This window comes from Tasmannia lanceolata, unplaced genomic scaffold, assembly GCF_043159265.1.
Source record: "Tasmannia lanceolata isolate RefF3 unplaced genomic scaffold, GAP_Taslan_0.1 ptg000008l, whole genome shotgun sequence".
NCBI classification, from domain to species: Eukaryota; Viridiplantae; Streptophyta; class Magnoliopsida; order Canellales; family Winteraceae; genus Tasmannia; species Tasmannia lanceolata.
The window spans coordinates 65,431,029-65,449,092 of record NW_027518685.1 but is presented as its reverse complement, the minus strand read 5'-3'; the positions used below and the strand labels follow the sequence as shown (position 1 = coordinate 65,449,092).

Sequence of the window (18,064 nt, the reverse complement as noted above, 5' to 3'; positions counted from 1 at the left end):
TATGACATCCAAAAGACAGCTGGGAAAAGGCTTTCCGCAAAACTCGCTAGCAAAATAGGTGTTTTTATATGATCCCAACCCTCCGATCTGTAGAGGAACTGCATATTATGGAAACCTCTATGATCGGAGGGCTAAGATCATCCTTTCGAATTGATTTTTGGGGCACAACCTATTTACCTTGTGTTCCCACATGGACGGTTTGGATCATCCAATGATGTGGTCCGTCCGTATAGTACTTTTTAAAAATACGGTACAATAAGGGCTTATTTGTTCCATCACATGGACAGTTTGGATCATCCAATGATGTGGTCCGTACAGTACTTTTTTAAAAATACGGTACAATAACGGCTTATACCATATAAAATCTTGCAAAGTATTTCTAATTAGTAGTTAGTACTTGTTACAACTCCAACAAGTTACGACAGTAGGTGAGCAGTCTTAAAAAAATGAATGGGTGTATTTATCAAAACAAGGTTGGTGTGCCTACCTATCATTCATATGATTCAAACTCCCACATTTTTATTGTCTTTTGTGGTCTGTCTTTACTTCATGGAGACCCAAACCCTATATAGACTAGCTTCTTATCTTCTTACTAGGATTTTGTTAAATATTTTTGCATCCCTTTGTCCTACTTGTAGCTACATTTAAGGCTATCAATGGCCCATATTTTAGACCAAGCTTGCGTTTCATAAGCAAAGTCTTATACATAAATACACACACATGTTAAAATATAGTCACTGTTTTAACTTTTACCTTGGTGACTATCCTAACTGGTATGGATGCATCTTGGGTAGGGTAAAACCCGACCCGCATAGACCAGATTCCAAAATACCTTGGGTCGTGTAAACAAATAATGGGTCTTGGGTCAGGTTGGGTTGGTTTTCTAGTTAAAAACACCGGCGCAATCTCGAATCAGGTAGGACTCAAAGAAAAATAAGAACTGAAGTGGAAAAATCCTACGCAAACTGACTCGACCCGAGAAACTATATCAGGTTGGGTCATGTTTATGAAACTCGAGCTTTCCTATAAAAAAAATCAACCCAGCCGACTCAAAATAATTTCTCGACCAGGGTAGGTTCTGGAAAACCTGACCCTCCCGACACGAATTGCAAGCCTACTAATCAGTATTAGTATTATTAATCATGTAGTTTTCATAGTGTCCCACATTTCCTTTGATTTCAAGTTGTGTATACTCCTTAGGTGATGTGGCGTGTGATGGGACTTACTATTGTTATTGAAATGTTTGGCCTTTATTATGTGGGTAATAGAGTTTGATGCTTGGAAGGAGAAAGGGGCTAGCGAAGACGGAAGATTTAAGGAAGTTTGCAACAATCATGCTAGAAAATTTAAGGACGTTTGCAACAATCATACTAAAAATGTAATCCAAGAATTGGAGAAGAGAGATTTTTTTAAGTTTTACCTTTTGCAAAAAAGAAAATTAAGGACGTTTGTAACAAGGGAAATGATATCCGCGCCAACTGTTTTGATAAGCATGCGCTCCACTTGTTTGTCGTGTAGTATTTAAAGGGATGTCAGAGGATATTGCGGTTCTCAAAAAGCGCTTAAAACCCTTTAAATGCTAGACGACAAACAAGTGGAGCGTATGTTTATCAAAACACTTGGGGTAGATATCATTTCCCTTGCAACAATCTTACTTTTATAAAACAGCTCTTCCTTTTTCTCTCTCCATGCTCAAAGATTTCACAGAGTCTAACTCTACTAGGAGACTAGAAAAATTGTGGACCAAAGACTCTCAAAGAGTCCTTTGTGATCAATTCAGTTGTGAATTGGATCTCTCTTAGTACGGTCCCACAAATGCATTTGTAAATACCTTTAGAAAACTATATATACACTTAGGGCACGTCTGGCAGTCATGAATTATTTTTTTTCATGATAAATCAGTGTCTCCAAGTGGTGAGAGAGGGGTAGGGCGGGTGATGTATCTAAAAAACAGGAAACTTGTGTCTCCATAATTAAATAACGCCGACTCTAACAACTTAAGCTTTTGGAGTAATTGATTGTTTCACATGGTACCAGAGCTACTGCCTCACAGTAGGTCCTCGGTTTCAAATCCCAACAACTCCTTGATATTAAGGGGCCGTTTGGATACGCGGATTTTAGAATTCCGGATTTCTTCAAAATTGTAGCTAAGAGACGAGAGAAGAAGCTGACCAACCGTCGTTTTTACTTCTCGCCCTTCTTTCCATCTGCAAGAGAGCAATAGATCCTCCCATATTTTCAGGTTTTAGAAATCTCAGGGCGCAGGAGAGATTTTTAAAACCTGAATTTCTTACTTAAAATCCAAGAAACATTATCAGGAACCCAAACAGTAGCTTGATCATGAACCCTCTTTTACACTGTTTTCAAACTAAAATCCTGGATTCTAAAATCCACGTATCCAAGTGGCCCCTAAAAATTCACATGCACAGGCAACCCAAAAGAGGGGTCACACATGAAGGGAGTGTTGAAGTATAAATAATTAAATAAGACCATTCGTAACAGCTTAAGCTTTTGTAGTAACTGGTTGTTTCACCTGATTTTTAGCCGCTTCTTACCCTCCTCACTCACGCCCTCTCTATTCTCCTCCTCTCTCACCCTCCTTCCCCCTCTCCCACCACTTGATAAAGTAATATTCCATGCAAAAAGCTTTCACAACTGCCAAACATGGCCCAAAAGTGACAACTCTCTTTTTCTTGAAGAGTTCAAAATTTTTTTACTCTGATGGAAGGAATGTCATCTCCTCTCAGTTTACAAACATTCTTGAAGCAGGTACTGACAATGGAAAACTAATGGTCGTCTGTAATCAAATCGGGTACTCTATTACTTTCCCCGTGTTTATAAGCAAACTATATTGCCAACTGTTGCCACTGAAATCTGACCTTAAGGTTGAATGGGGCCCAGCTAGAAGCATGCCTGAGGAGATGACCTGTGCTCACGAACAAATGCTAAAAAAACCCACCCATGGAAGCTCTCCGATGCTTAAGGCAGAATTGGCGTCGGTAATATGAGCTCTCTAATGAGAACTCTAGAATCAAATTTGTAAATGTTACTCCGTCCCATACGTTGGAGATTGTGCCTCTAAGTTATAAGAGAGATTAGAGTCCTTACTTGCCATTGGTTGGGTGCCCGCCACACAGTGTCTACTACCTATTGGTGGCGAATTTTACCCCCAACACCAACTATTACTAAATCTGCCAAATGTTGCATTTATCTACCTTTATTGCAAAATTAGGAAATCATTGGACAAAGTCAATATCTTTTCAAGATATTTATTTCCACACAATTCCATCATTTCATTCCTTTTTTGGAAGAGGGAAGGAAAAGAGTTTTCTTCCCCTTACCCCTCCTTTTTACTTTACTGTGCATCTCAGCAATAATGATATCCCAACAACACCACCAAGTGGACTCCCACTTTCTAAAACAACTACAAAATAGTAAAAAGAACAAAATTAAATTAAATTGCACCGAAAGGAATTGAGAAGGCATATTACAGATAAAACAACACTAACTAAAAAATTCCAATGAAACATGTATGCTTGAAGAAAGACTGGACAAGGATATCAAGTCATTTGATTTAAAAAAAAGGGGTAATTCTTCCATTGATCTTCACATAAATTACCCATGATCTGCAACCAGGAAATTCATGACTGCCCACAGCTAAAGAAAAAGGGTGTTTTAATCTTTTCCATGTGTTCATGGAATGAATTTGTATGATTGAAAGACCGCTTCTTAAAAAGCCGTAAGTTCTCTAGGAAAAATCTCACAAGAAGGTTCTTTACGAGTCATCTCGTCCATTACCTCGTTCGAACTTGAACCAGTTCCAGTTGGAGTACAGTCTAGCTTCATCATCGAATGGAAGCACATCAGTGGGAGAGGGATCTAACCTACGAGTCACAGAAAATGTGGGTAGTTTTTGCCTGTATCTTTTTGCCATCTCTTCAGCATCTGAAAACACTTTCTGCCAATGAAATGAAATGCAAGTTTGTTCATCAAAATAGTGCTCAAACAGGACACAAGATTCAGATAAACAAGTTCCAATTTTATTGTGAAAAGATATGAATGAACTAAAGAAAGTCACCTCTTTATTTGTTAGAAACAGGCCAGGTTCGCCTTCAAGATCAGCAATACTGCACCTCACAAAGTAAAAATATCATCAAGGCCTTGCATATCTTGAATGGTATAGGTGTTTGTTGGATATCCTTTTTTCTATTTGAAGAAGTTTTTTGGCAGACAAAGTAATATAAAGTTCACTACCCCAACAGTTTCAGCTAAGAAATGAATGATTCAGCTGGAAAAAATAGCAGACTGGCTAGCATGAAAGGCATGTAAATATTATTTGAGCAGATTCCCATTTCTTTACTTTCCTTTTTCTCTTGACTTGAGAGGAAGGTCAAACAGTTTAAAATAACTTGCATTTGGAAAATTTACAGCCGGCAAGGACTATCATGCGAATAGGAAATGGCAACCAAACAATACCAAGAAGGAAAATATGTCCTTTTACTTTGATTTTCGCTATTTTGGGAGCAAACAAACAAACCCAATTAATCCACGGGGGCAAGAAAAAACAGTAAATGTAGAAACTTCAATGTAAATGTTGGGAATCAGTAAGGATCATCTAGATGACATATAAACTCAGGAAATATTCTCATGAAAACTACAAAAACACCTCGTGTATCCTAAGCCTCTTTTATAAGTATGTTTTAACCCCACCACTTTTGGGAAAATATGGATTGAGAAATCCATAAGCTAAAGCATTCAGTTCCAAAGATTTTAATTTGAAGACCTCACAGCCAACAAACCTCCCCTATATTATTGATAAAGCTAATTGGATAATCTAAAACCTCTTTCACCCGTGGTTCTAAATGTTGATCGAAACCAACACATAATGGCCAACATGTTTCTATTTCTGTCTCTACAAAAACGAAATCCTTTGGTCGATATGTATAGATTTCAGTACCGTTTTTCTGTGGCTGGCCCTTTACAATTAGAAATATATCATATATAAACACCCCCCCCCCCCCCCCCCGCCCCGCTCCAACTTATAACCTAAAAACAAGTAAAGAAAACCCTAAATCCCATAAATCATGTTTTACCCTGCACTTGCTCGCTATTTCTGCTGCACCTGCTCGTGGTCTCTACAACCTTATATACTGGCAGATTGTTCTTCTAAGCGGGAGAAGAAGAAGAAGAAGAAGAATGAAAACTGTTGTTTGTATGAAATTACCTTATTAAGACATGACACTCTCAAAGAAGGAAAACTGTTGTTTTCAATGATAAAGCTTTTGTTTGTTTTGGATTTTTTAGAACTAATTCTAATTTCACCGATTCAGGCCTGCTATTTTTTTATTTCTTTTTTGGATTTTGAGAGCTGTTTGTGATTTTAATATGCAAATCATTTCAATATACTAGGATGAATATAGTTTGTGCTATGGATTACTAATCATAGAATTTTATATTTAATTTAATGGATTTGAATGAAGAATAGATAATTACTCTTTTTCTTTTTCTTTTTTACCTTTTTTATATTTTTTAATATTGTTTCTTATTTCTATATATAAATCTTAAAAAAAATCTTACCATTGTGCAATCAGATTTACGATTCGAACCCCCTTATTTTTTAATATTGTTTCTTATTTTTATATATAAATCTAAAAAAAAAATCTTCCGATTTACGATTCGAACCCCCTTAGGATTTACGATTCGGTTCCGATTTTCAGAACGTTGCGTATATTTACGTGTATATATACATGTATATGTATATAAGAGATAGATATACATCTTTATATATTTCATTTGTTTAGTTAATAACTCAAGATTGCTTTAGTTTAACTTTATATATTTTGCTAGAATTGTTGGATTCCTTACCGCCTTGAGTTTTCTCTTCTTTTGCTTCTATTCTTGGTTTGGTTCTGATGGGGTGTAAAAAGAGCCCTCCAATCGCCAGTCGACACGTGCCATTAAGGCAAAAGTGAGATTATACACTAAAGCCAGGGGTAAACAGGTAAACATACCCCCAAAAGATGGCTATTGGACCCGAAATTTTACAAAAAGGGCATAATAGTAAAATTCCTTATTAAAAAAAGGAAAATAGTGGTTACACGTTACGTTATGCTATCCCTAAAATAAAGGGATATACGGAAAAAAAAAACACTTACGTGAAAAGGAGAAAATTCCTAAATCAACTAAAGTTTGAACTTTCGTGAGAATCACCCACTTTAAAAAAGATGTTATGTGAGGGAAGTTGAAATCGTGGAATCCAAAGATATGGGTGAGGTGGCATTCACAACGACTCCTAAAAAAAGAAAGTGGAGATCGTGAAGTGAAAGATAAGGGGGAGGTGGCAGTTGCCAACCACTCCAAGGAACCTCTATAAATAGGAGGAAATATCCTTTGAAAAGGAGGATCCGATCTGATCCAATCCTGACGAGAAAAAAGCTGCGCAAAGGGGATCAGATCTTGGGAGAGAAGAGAAAAAGCTACGTGAAGAAAAGGAAAAAGAAAGGTGCGAAGAGATGACTAGCTAACAATGTTTTCCTTTTCTTTTCTTTGCAGACTTCTCCCAAAAGGTTCCGGAAATGAGATAAGAAGAAGACCTTTCTCCTTTGCGAGAAAGAAGAAAATCCCTTTAGAGAATCTCTCTCTAAAAGTCCCTTTAGGATCTCTTCTCAAAGACTCCCTAAAGGGAGAAGACCCTTCTCCTCGAGGAGAAGGATGATAAAGATGAAGGCTCCCAAAAATAAAGAAGGAGGAAAATCTCTTTATAGAATCTCTCTCTAAAGGTCCCTTTAGGATCTCTTTCCAGAGACTCCCTAAAGGGAGAAGACCCTTCTCCTTCAGGCGAGGGATGATAAAGATGAAGGCTCCCAAAAAGAAAGACGGGGAAAAATCCCTTTAGAAAATCTCTCTCTAAAGGTCCATTTAGGATCTCTTCTCAGAGACTCCCTAAAGGGAGAAGACCCTTCTCCTCCAGGAGAAGGATGATAAAGATGAAGGCTCCCAAAAAGAAAGACAAAGAAAGACGGAGGAAAATTCCTTTAGAAAATATTTGTCTAAAGGTCCCTTTAGGATCTCTTCTCAGAGACTCCCTAAAGGGAGAAGACCTTTCTCCTCCAGGAGGAAGATGACAAAGATAACATTTCCCTAAAAAATTAATTATGAAGGTTTGTTCACAAAAATCAAATCTTCAAAAAATCCCTCTTTCTAGAGGACAATTAACAAAAGTTGTATTTAGATAGGGAACCTCTTGATGGATAATTAGAAGTGTTTTCTTCTTCAAGAAATGTAATTAACGGCCAATAGAGCCGGAAGTGTACAATCCCAACCAAAATTAATAGAACCTCTTCTCACAAGAGGGAAATTTGATCCCAATTTATTTTATGTGTGTGATTCTCTTTTTCATGCATGTGAAATTTGTTGCGAACAATAGCATTAAAGCAAAACTCTGCCCAATTGCAGGTTGACACCTGTCGAAGGGTAAAATGGTAATCTAATACCTGGGCTCCAACTATAAATAGCCCTCAAATCCAAAGGTAGGGGTACGAATCCCAAAATTTACTATTCATAGCTCCACTTTCCTTATCTGATACGTTTTACTAACTAAAGTATCGGAGGACATATCCGGAGTTACCACTTCGGGTTGGTCGTCTGACCAGGTGCCACCTTGTGCAGGACACAACTCTGTACTGAACTGATCTCTACAACACCTCAGATTAACTTTCACTCACTCCTACCTAAGTCGGATCAGCTCACCTTCGACTACCATATCGTGTTACAGATTTTGACCGTAATAGATTGGCATCATCCGTGGGACCCGAACAAGAAGTCATCCCATATAGAAAAAATGGTAGTTAGAAAGAGCGGCCGAGTCGGGTCAAACCAGGCTGCCCATCCGAAGTCCAGGAATATTCCACAAGCTCCCCGTCTCACCTCTCAAGTGGTAATCCCTCCTCAGATAGAGAGGCAACCCTCAGATCGGCCCGAAGCACATGCTCAAGCAGCAGCGCCCACCATGGAACAGTACCACGCGCTAGTCCAGTAGATGGTTGCCTTAACTGAACAATACCGGAACTTGGTTCACAATCCTCCACCTCAAGTTCGTCCGGAGACCCCACCCATTCACAAGGGAAGAGCCGACTCTGCACATCAACGCGCTCCAACGAACTATGTGCAGCAACACAGATCATCGAGCCGACATGGTCCCATTGGGGCATACCAGCATCACCGACTCGACATCATCATCTGCAGAGCCGATCTAAGTCCACCCATAGACATCGATCTCGAAATGATCACCCCAGTCAGGCAGAGCACCGTTGTCATGGGCGAAGTGCTGGTAGTACTCTGCTCCCGCCTCGAGCCCTGCAGTCGACACAGCACCCGGAAAAAGCAAGAGAGTTGAAAAAAGAACAGACCATGTCCAAAGAAAATTTGACGAACTAGATCATCGTACTGAGGAACTGGCGAGAGGCTGTAACATGACAGATAGAGTGCCATTCACAAGTGAACCTCCCTTCACAGAAAGAATCCTAACCGCTCCTACTCCTCGCGGGTTCAAGATGCCTTCGATCCCACAATATGATGGAACCAGAGATCCGATCGACCAAATCGAAACATTTAGAACTACGATGTTGTTACATGAAGTTTCCGATGGTTTCTTGTGCAGGGCCTTCCCCACCACTCTAATGGGAGCAGCAAGAGACTGGTACACCCGTCTTAAGCCGTGCTCGATCGATTCCTTTGCGGAGTTAGGAGACAATCTCATCAGACATTTCATGAGAAGTAGAAGACCCCGAAAAACAGCCGCCTCGCTGATGGCGTAAAAACAAGAGGACAATGAGTCACTAAAGGCATTCGTGAACCGGTTCAACAGGGAAGCGCTACAAGTGGTCAACCTAGATCCTTCGGCAGCGATGAACGCGCTTCTCTCTGGAGCTAACTCCAAGGACTTCAGATGCACGGTCGCGTGTGAAGCCCCTACAACGTTGGCTGACCTCATCACAAATGCAGAAAAAATATATTTCATCCAGATTCTCAAGACATGGGAGTAAGATCTCATTCAAAGCCAGACTCAGTGAACCTTCAATTGTTCTTATTCCTCGAGTCATCTCTTTCGTAACCTTCTAGCTTCCCCAAGTCACCAAAATGACTTAAGGAATCGGGGGGCAACTGATGTGGTGTAAAAAGAGCCCTCCAATCGCCAGTCGACACATGGCATTAAGGCAAAAGTGAGATTATACACTAAAGTCAGGGGTAAACAGGTAAAAATACCCCAAAAGATGGCATTAAAGCAAACTCTGCCCAATTGCAGGTTGACACCTGTCCAAGGGTAAAAAGGTAATCTAATACCTGGGCTCCCACTATAAATAGCCCTCATAAATCCAAAGGTAGGGTTCTCAATCCCAAAATTTACTATTCATAGCTCAACTTTCCATATCTGATACGTTTTACTGACTTAAGTATCAGAGGACCTATCCGGAGTACTCCGGATTGGTCGTCTGACCGGGTGCTACCTTGTGCAGGACACAGCTCTGTACTGAACTGGCCTCTACAACACCTCATTAACTTTCACTCACTCCTACCTTAGTCGGATCAGCTCACCTTCGACTGTCGGATCAGCTCACCTTCGACTACCATATCGTGTCATAGATTTTGACTGTAACAGGTTCCTTTGTCTTTTCGCCCATTGTATTGACCATCTCGGTCTTTCTTTTCATTATATATTTTCCATTATTCAAAAAAATGGTGGAAAAATGGTGATGTTCCCATTGAGGTCAAAAAAAAAAAGATTCTATTTTGAAGGATGTGATTAAATAAAATAGATGGCTGAAATTAGACAAGATACATAAGAGAAGAGACGAGAAGATAAGAGAGGTCTCCAAAAAAAGGAGAAGTGTAGTAGAGGAAGACTGGTTGGGAGAAAAGAAGTAGAACAAGTGGGGTTTGCTAGAGAGGAGGCATAAACAAGAGAAATTTGCTAGAAGATAGTAGAAAAACTCAATTTTCGTAGAAGAGTGGCAAGGTTTTTCGGCCGGCTGCCAACCTGACGCCAACCTTCCTCCTTTATCCTGGCTTGGGACAGGCTGTGAAAAACACAGGCGGAGTTCTAGAAGATAGTAGAAGAGAGGAAGAAATTGAATATTTACAAGAAGCGGACCAACAATGAGTTGAATTATAGAATCCTTTAAAAATAAGTATTTTATTTATTTTTCATTAGAAAATTCTTTAAAAATAGAGAAAATTATGTTTCTGAAAAAAAAAATTATTCTATATGGATGTTAGCTTCTGATCTTTTTATATGTGAGTTATTCTTACTCGGTCTACCGATTAAAGGAGGAATTTTTTTTCATTTCGAGTGAATATTTAGCACATTTTGTGTTTATTTGAAATATAAATAAGCAAATGTATACATTTTCAATTTAGAATGGGCCTTACTATTCTAGACATGTGCGACAACAAATGTCATCAGGTGTTTGATCTTGTTAAACCATTATGGATGACTTTTGCTTATGTGATGGATTTTAAGTGTGTATTTGTGCTTAATATAGCATCTCCTAAAGTTTCATCTTAAATTTCCATTATTTGCATGCATTTCCATAAAATTCTGTAATTTTACAAGCTTTTTACCAAAATCCATGACCAAAGTAGACATGTTTCCATTTCCGTGGCAACTGACATGCGTGCCGAAACCGATAATTAAAAGCTTGGTGACAAGTTGCAATAAGTTAACAGTATAGCAATTAAGTAGAAGTTTGATTCCATGACTGCACACAGCAAAAACCTAGATGGACTAAAACAAGAACATAACAACAGCAACAAGAATAATAAAAAATAATAATAAAGAAGAAGCAAAACCAGTGGCTATGGATTCATTTTGATAAGATTCAATTTGATAAGTAAAAATATTTTCCAGCAAACCCGGCAGCATAAGTAGAAGGCAACTGTAAAAGAAAGGCAAACATCAGATTTAAGATTTCCAAAGAAAATGCATTCCATAGCAGTTATCACACACATGCACATTTGAAGTTGGATTTCTATTGCATTGCACCGCACCTAAACAAATTATCTGAGTGCATTAAATAACGAAGAGGTATAAGTCTAAAGTCCTTCACAAATGTATTAATGTCTACTAGATCATACGAAAGTATTCTGAGTTTATGATAATGAAATCTACTAATTTCTGAAGCTCCCCACTTTCATTGAATTTAACAGTTCCAACCTCACAATGACCATAAACTATATTTTATAGTAGAGTTGAAGGCTACTACTTCATACAAATTTTTAAAGAAAAAAAATACTCTTCTCGAGTGTTACCTCGTAGGAATAGAACATTTATGTCTACACAAGCATTTACACAATAACCCTGAATTTCTAAATTGCGTCATGATGGGAAAAACAGAGAAAAAAATCAATTCATTCTGTGTTCACCTGAGAGATATTTTGTCAGGAAACATTGACTTCACCACTAGAACTTTCACCTTTTCACCCAGTGTTAGCAAGTCACTGACAGAACTGATTCGGGCACGAGTTATGTTTGAGATATGCAACAAGCCACTGCAAAACATACACTGTAATTTAGAATACAAAGAAAGCATTAAGAAAGAACAAAAGAGCCAACTCAAGATGTTTACATACATTGGTGATCCTTTTTTTTTTTTGTTTAATGATTACATATATTGGTGATCCTTGAAAAATAGCATTTTCTGAATCTCTAAAAACAGAAAAATAATGAGGCCGCTGATCCTATTTAGATTTACCATGGAAATGAAGTTTGGTTATTATCAGTCCCTACTAATGAATGGTGTAAAAGGTTATGAGTTAGTTTTGTTTTGATAGAGGTGTCAATGGACCTAGATAGTCTGATGGATCCAAAGTATATGAATGTTAATACGAAGGATTTGGGCACAACAGTGGGATCCGAACCGTGTCCATTCAATCCATATCCTAAGGACCAAAATTATTTTTGGATCGTGACCAAAACATAGCAAGAAAATCCGATCGAGGGTCCTAGATATGAATGAGGGACATCAACGTACGAAAATACCCTTCATATTTATTTTCGTACATGTATGTCGATTCATGAGGTGCAGTTTCGTAACATTTAAAAACCCTAATCAAAAAGAGAAATGACATTTAATTTTTCTGCTTTTTTGTTTTGATGACAATTCCCCTCTCCTTCGAGTTTCTTTCCTCTCCCCTCCCCTAACTCTAATCTCTAACTGTGTACAACGTAAGTGGGTATCTCGTCTATCCCAATCAAAATTTTCTCATTAGGATTCAAGGAGACAATGACGAGAGTGCTATCTCATTAGGATTCAGGACTCAGGGAGGAAGACAGGGGGAGGGGGGGTGTATTTTAGCAGAAATTTCAAATGAAACACTTTCATTGATCATCCTACCACTCCTGCCAAAGAACTAAGGGAAATATGTGTTCTCACCCTAATTTAACTAGGAAACTAACTTTTAACTTGATTCCCAAAAGATTCTAACTTGACCGCTTTAACAAAATAAAACCAACCCAAAATCAAAACCGCAGCAACTCAAGTGTCCCACCCCCTCCCGCTCCCTCCCCCAACACACACACCCGTACAAAAGCCCAAAGAAAGGGAAAATACCCCATTTTGACAATTTGACCAAAGTCGAACTTGGCAAAAAAAAAGGTAAATTTCACATTCGAGTCTAATCGGGGTTGGAGGTGCCACGTGGGTTCCGCTTGACTTTGAATTGACAGTTATTCTCTTGGCTACCTCTTTACTGTGGATGGTCCCCACCAGACAGACTTGGGCTTGATGAACTATTTTCTTGGAATAGAAGTTGCTAAATCAAAATATTCAAAAAAAAAAAAAAAAAAGTTGCTAAATCAAACGAAGGTATTTTCATATCTTGTAGAAAATATTCTGGCGATATTCTTAGAAGACATAGACTGGATATTGTCTTGTACGGTATTCTCAAGGAATACATATCTTACAAACCACCAAGGACCGCAAAAAAATCAATCATTATGGAAGAGCTCCCAAGAACCATTAGCAAAGATTCCTTGGGTTTCTCCCATCAAAGTTATGTTTACTGTTAACTCCGTCTATGTGGACTCTGGGAACATTGTGGCGGACTCCTATACTGAACAAAAAATCAGGAACCTGTCTGTAGACAGTCAAGAAACACTTCTAAAAGATGGTAGGAGAACCATTCTTCCAAGAGTTTCATCTCAAGTTTAATCTACCCCTTACACCATATGGTCAGACGAAGATTTTCAAAATCCATAATACAAGTATCACATGTGACACACTTTTTGCGCTAAAACCGTACAGATAAATATTATAGAAAGTCAAATTTTCTATTACTTAATTAATAGCATTAATTCTAAATACAGGGTGTACTCACCTTCTATTAGTTTCACCTATCCTCACTTGTGCGCCATATGGAAAAATTTTACGAACGGTGCCTTCTAGAAGTGTTCCTTCTTGAAGGTGTAACATGTCCTGCAGTAAACACAAGTGATCATACTATTTGTCAAGGCGAAGACCAAAGTGAAATATACAGATAAAAAAATTCAAAGCATATTTGTGGGAACAGCACAAGCAAATGATTAAATTGCATACAGCCCAAAAAGGCAAATATGCACATATAAATTAGCAAAAGAAATCAAGTGTTAAGGCCTACAAAAATTCACGTATGCATGTCTTGATCTCATAATATGTAATAGACACTGATTCACAAGATGCAAAATAGGTCAAGGATTGTATAATCAATATGAAAACCTGCAGGAAGGTTTGATATACTATGTGATGTTTAATGTATATAGTGATGGTAATAATTAGACTTAAGTTATGCATTTTATAAACTGTAGCTTTTCTCACAAGAAGGATCCCAGAGTAGGTATCAGGTTTTCAGATAATACCCAGCTTACCTACGGATAAAAAAGGCATTCAGATAATACATAGATTCAATTATCATTTGCCTCATCAAAGACCCTGGGGCCATCTTACTTCCAAGTTTTTAAGAATTATATGGTTTGCATAATTATGATCTTAGAAAGGTTATCAAGAGACCTTTGTTTTGGTTGGATTTTAACATTCCCATTTGATTGGGAAGGTGAAATACCTTACTGGAACCTCACTTCCCTTGAAAACTTCAACAAAAGTGGGCAAAATCAGGAGAAAAAAATGCCATGAAAATGAGTTGTGGTCTGTTCCGGATGGAACAAGTTGTTCCGATGTAATGCCTTGTTCCAGTCTGGATTTCAGGAACTTTTTGGAATTCCGGCTGGAATGTTTCATAGATATTTTTCTTTCAGATTCCATTCTAGAATGAAATTTCCCAAAATTTCCATTCGGAATGGAACGGTGACAACTATCAAGCCACTGAGCCAGCTCAGTGCTTACCGTAATTTAATATCAAATCTATCAAGCAGTTAGCACAAACCGTATATGGGCCTTTTTCGGCTCTCCACACGGTAATTTTTAGATTTCTATTTTCTGATTCCAAAAATATTGGTTTCTTCATCTAGTTATGCAACAATATACAAGTAGTGATCATAGAAAGGAATAGTGTCATAACTATAGGAGAAACACCAAACGCTATAACGAATGCAACAACGTATTGATCAAAATTAGTGCCAACTAAATGGGAGAAGTATCATGAACTGACCCAAGCTTCTCTCTCACTAATTATCAAATCATTATTAGCTTCATCAATTCTATCAATCAGTACAGTTATCCGGCGGCCAACCTGCATGAAGAAACAAACAATATGCACTGAGCATATATCTAAGACCAGAGAGCTTAGCTAATCTCGAGCATTTATGACAACAAAATAGCTAGAAAAACACCCCCCAAAAAAATAATAATATTAAAGTAATTGAGCTCAATTGTTGTGGGGAAGACCCACAAAGAGATTTAGATTTACATTTTCTTTCAAACCTGTGAAGTTAATAACTCTATTCATCAACTCGGCTTTAGGAAGGAATGCTCGCAAACCCTGCAACACAATTTCTCAATAAAATGTGATCACAAAGATACTCTTCTGTTTGTGTGTGTGTGTGTGTGTGTGTGTGTTTGTGTGAGAGAGAGAGAGAGAGAGAGAGAGAGAGAGAGATGAAGTCAAACTAACATATACCTCAATTCTTGTAAGAAGACCACCAGTATTCCATTCTGAAATTTTAACCTCAATGGGCTCATTGAGTTGTTTTATCTGCAGGAAATAAAGTAGGATGTCAAGAAGGAATACAGATTGGATCTTTAACAGAACTTCAAGGTCCATAAACTTACACTACTCCAAGAGAGAAAAAAATAGTGGAAGACTGCACACAGAAACACAAATCTTGCAGAAAAATACCCAACTACTATTTTGGTATTTCAACCACTGTAGTTGGTACAGTTTCACAGGAATCTTGCAGAAAAATACCCAACACAAATCAAGCACCAGAACCTAACCAGTTCCGACAGTAACGTATTTCACTATTTCCCAGTGGGCACATAAAGCCCCACTAGCAATTATATTATCTTTGTGTTTATGCCCTACTTAGCAGCATCAATGTGGTATCAGACCATGAACGCCAAGAAGTTTATGGGTTTCTACCGTGGGTCCAAGACGACGTTCGGGATCAAACCATGTGAAGCTTGTTGGTGGAATGTCCTTCAGTCAAGGATATGAAAAGAAGAAGAAGATGCTTCAAGGTGCGTAATCGCTTTCCTTAAGACAATATTCGCCCCCACCAGTTGTGTGCAAAGGGGATCCGCGAATTGCCTCCAAGATACAATGAAGCCTTGTAGGACAATCCTACAATTGTTTAATGACGCTTTGCACAAGCGGAATCAAACAGAAAACACCTTTTAAGAACTTCAAGCCTTGGAGAACACTAAAATCTGTTTTCTGCACAAAACAGATTTTAGTGTTCTGTTTTTATGAACAATTAACTTGAAATACTAGTAATAGAGAGATTGCTTTGAGAGAGAAAACAAGATTGCACAGCAATAACTGTTTTTTTCATACATGAAAAGACAGATTTCTGCTCTTATTATAGAGCACTAGATGTCTATTCTTCAAGAGAAACATCTCTTCAAGACATCCCTTTGATTGGTTTGAATAATGACCATTCGATCACAACTCTTTGTGATTTAAGTGTCTTGGATCACCCACAAAGTGTCCTTTGTGTTTGAAAAACATCCATGATTCTTGGGAAAGAAAAGACATGAAGAAAGGATGAAAAACGGAAGTGAAAAGTCATATCTATTTTCTCCCAACGGATAGTTTTTCGAACAGTCGCGGTCGACCGAGCTACCGCGGTCGCTCGCCGGCATACTTCTGTCCATTTTATTTTTACGATCCAAAAAACCGCGGTCGACCTCCGACACCTCCCTGGAAATCAATTAAGTTTCCAGTAACCAATCTGCGGTCGCCCGGGATATCCCAGTCTACCGGCCCTCTCTGAAAATTGTTTTTATATTTAAAATTAAAAACTTGTAAAATCATTTTAATTTTCAAATATCACTTTGCATTTTGAAAATCTCTAACAAAGCTTCCAAGATTGCAGAAGCACCAAACCAGGAGTATGCTGGGAAACAGTCCTTTGATTCTGTCGGCAAATCAAGAAGTAACCCGAGACCTAGGACAGTTGGTTCTCTGCCCCCTTCAGCCCAACACCCAATTCAGCCTCCAATTATTCAACCTAAGTATCCCATTCAAATTGCAGCATCGAACATGGGGAGGGCTACAGGTTGCCAGATTAAATATCAATCCATTAATCTTGTCCAATTCCGACAAGAACCAAACATTGGGGAAGAACTGATTGGGGACAGCACCTAGGCATCCAAGTAGATCATCCTATGGTCCATGAGAGAGAGCCTAAAATGAAGGTCGATGTACCAGGATTCGGCATCGAAAAATTCTTGGACTAGTTGAATGAAGTCTGAGAGCATTTTAATATGAAGCTAGAAACACATCACAACTAGCAATCATAAAAAGAAAAGACAAAATACAACATGAACCCAAAACAAACAAACAATTCAGCTAACCAATTTACAACATCTACCAAAAAAAAATTCAAACAAAAGCAAGAAGAGAACCTGCCTCACTCGATGCCACGCAACCTTCCGAAAGAGTCTCCTTGTCGACAGCAACGGCCTTCCGCTCAATGTTCGACCCATAACCTCCGCAAAAAGAACCGTCCCCGTCTCAACCACAGGTCTACCAGGCACTAAATCTCTACTCAAAGCATCTTCATCCTTAACTATACCAATCTTCCCACAAACCATAAATTCCTCAGCGTCCTTATCCAAATCACATAACAAATTCGAAAGCTCTTCGCCATAAAGAGGAAGAACTTCCTTAGTAAGCATTGTGCCCAATAAGTCTGCACCCACATTCACATCTAGTTTGTTCTCATTACCAGATACAACAACACCCACAACCAAATCTCCAGGTTTTGGATCATAATACTCCACAATTACCCTTTCTAAATCTTCTTCTTTTTTTTCTTCCTCCTTTTTATGCTCCTCAATCACATTCAACTCACGCTCTTCTTCAGCTTCCTCTGACGAATCTCTAGCCTTGAAAAACTTCAAAAATGGCGTTAAGGCCTCGCCAATCTCAGGCTTTTGAGAATCCGAAACTTTCTCTGTAACAGAGCTATCTATCTGCATAGGTGAGGGTTTTACAAGCAATTCCAGCTCTTTTTCAACATGGGTTTCGGAAGTTTGGGAAATTTCATCGACCCGGTCGTTGAGAGAAGAAAATGGAACATGGGTTGTGTTCTGAATTGAGAAATTTGGGGAGAAAACTAGGGTTTTGGGGATTCTTCTGGTGGGAGAGAGAAAGTTGGGTTTTTTTGAAATGGGGTATTTGTGAATTTTGGAAGAGGTGTTGTTGCTTGAAAATGCTGTGAATGGAGGGATTTGAGGTGAGATAGGGGAGTTAGAGAAGAAGGAGAGGGAATTACAGGGATTGCCTTGCATCTTATCCTGAGTTCTTCATGAAAATGGAGAGTACATAATGGAGTTGCCCCAATGCCCACACTCGCTTTACGGTTCTTTTTATAGCTTTGTTAGCTGGACTGCCTTATAAAATCCTTGGA

The 18,064-nt window shown here is 38.5% G+C and overlaps 1 protein-coding gene across 1 annotated transcript; it reads right to left on the bottom strand.

Annotated features, from left to right (window-relative positions):
* Positions 1–3,432: 3,432 nt before the first annotated feature.
* On the bottom strand, positions 3,433–18,032 carry PDE338 (Nucleic acid-binding proteins superfamily). Its single transcript, XM_077389693.1, has 8 exons — positions 17,058–18,032; positions 15,109–15,183; positions 14,899–14,970; positions 14,641–14,721; positions 13,375–13,472; positions 11,422–11,547; positions 4,079–4,127; positions 3,433–3,958 (listed from the first exon to the last, which is right to left on the bottom strand). The coding sequence occupies exons 1-8, from the start codon at positions 17,943–17,945 to the stop codon at positions 3,776–3,778; spliced, it is 1,572 nt and encodes a 523-aa protein (XP_077245808.1). The 5' UTR covers positions 17,946–18,032; the 3' UTR covers positions 3,433–3,775.
* Between the last annotated feature and the right edge of the window lie 32 nt (positions 18,033–18,064).

Coding starts and splice junctions, on each gene's coding strand:
- PDE338 (XM_077389693.1), bottom strand. CDS start 17,945: ATGCAAGGCAATCCCTGTAATTCCCTCTCCTTCTTCTCTAACTCCCCT. Junction 13,473..14,640: donor TTAGTGAGAGAGAAGCTTGG/GTCAGTTCATGA, acceptor TGTTTACTGCAG/GACATGTTACACCTTCAAGA. Junction 4,128..11,421: donor CCTGACAAAATATCTCTCAG/GTGAACACAGAA, acceptor TGTGAGGTGCAG/TATTGCTGATCTTGAAGGCG.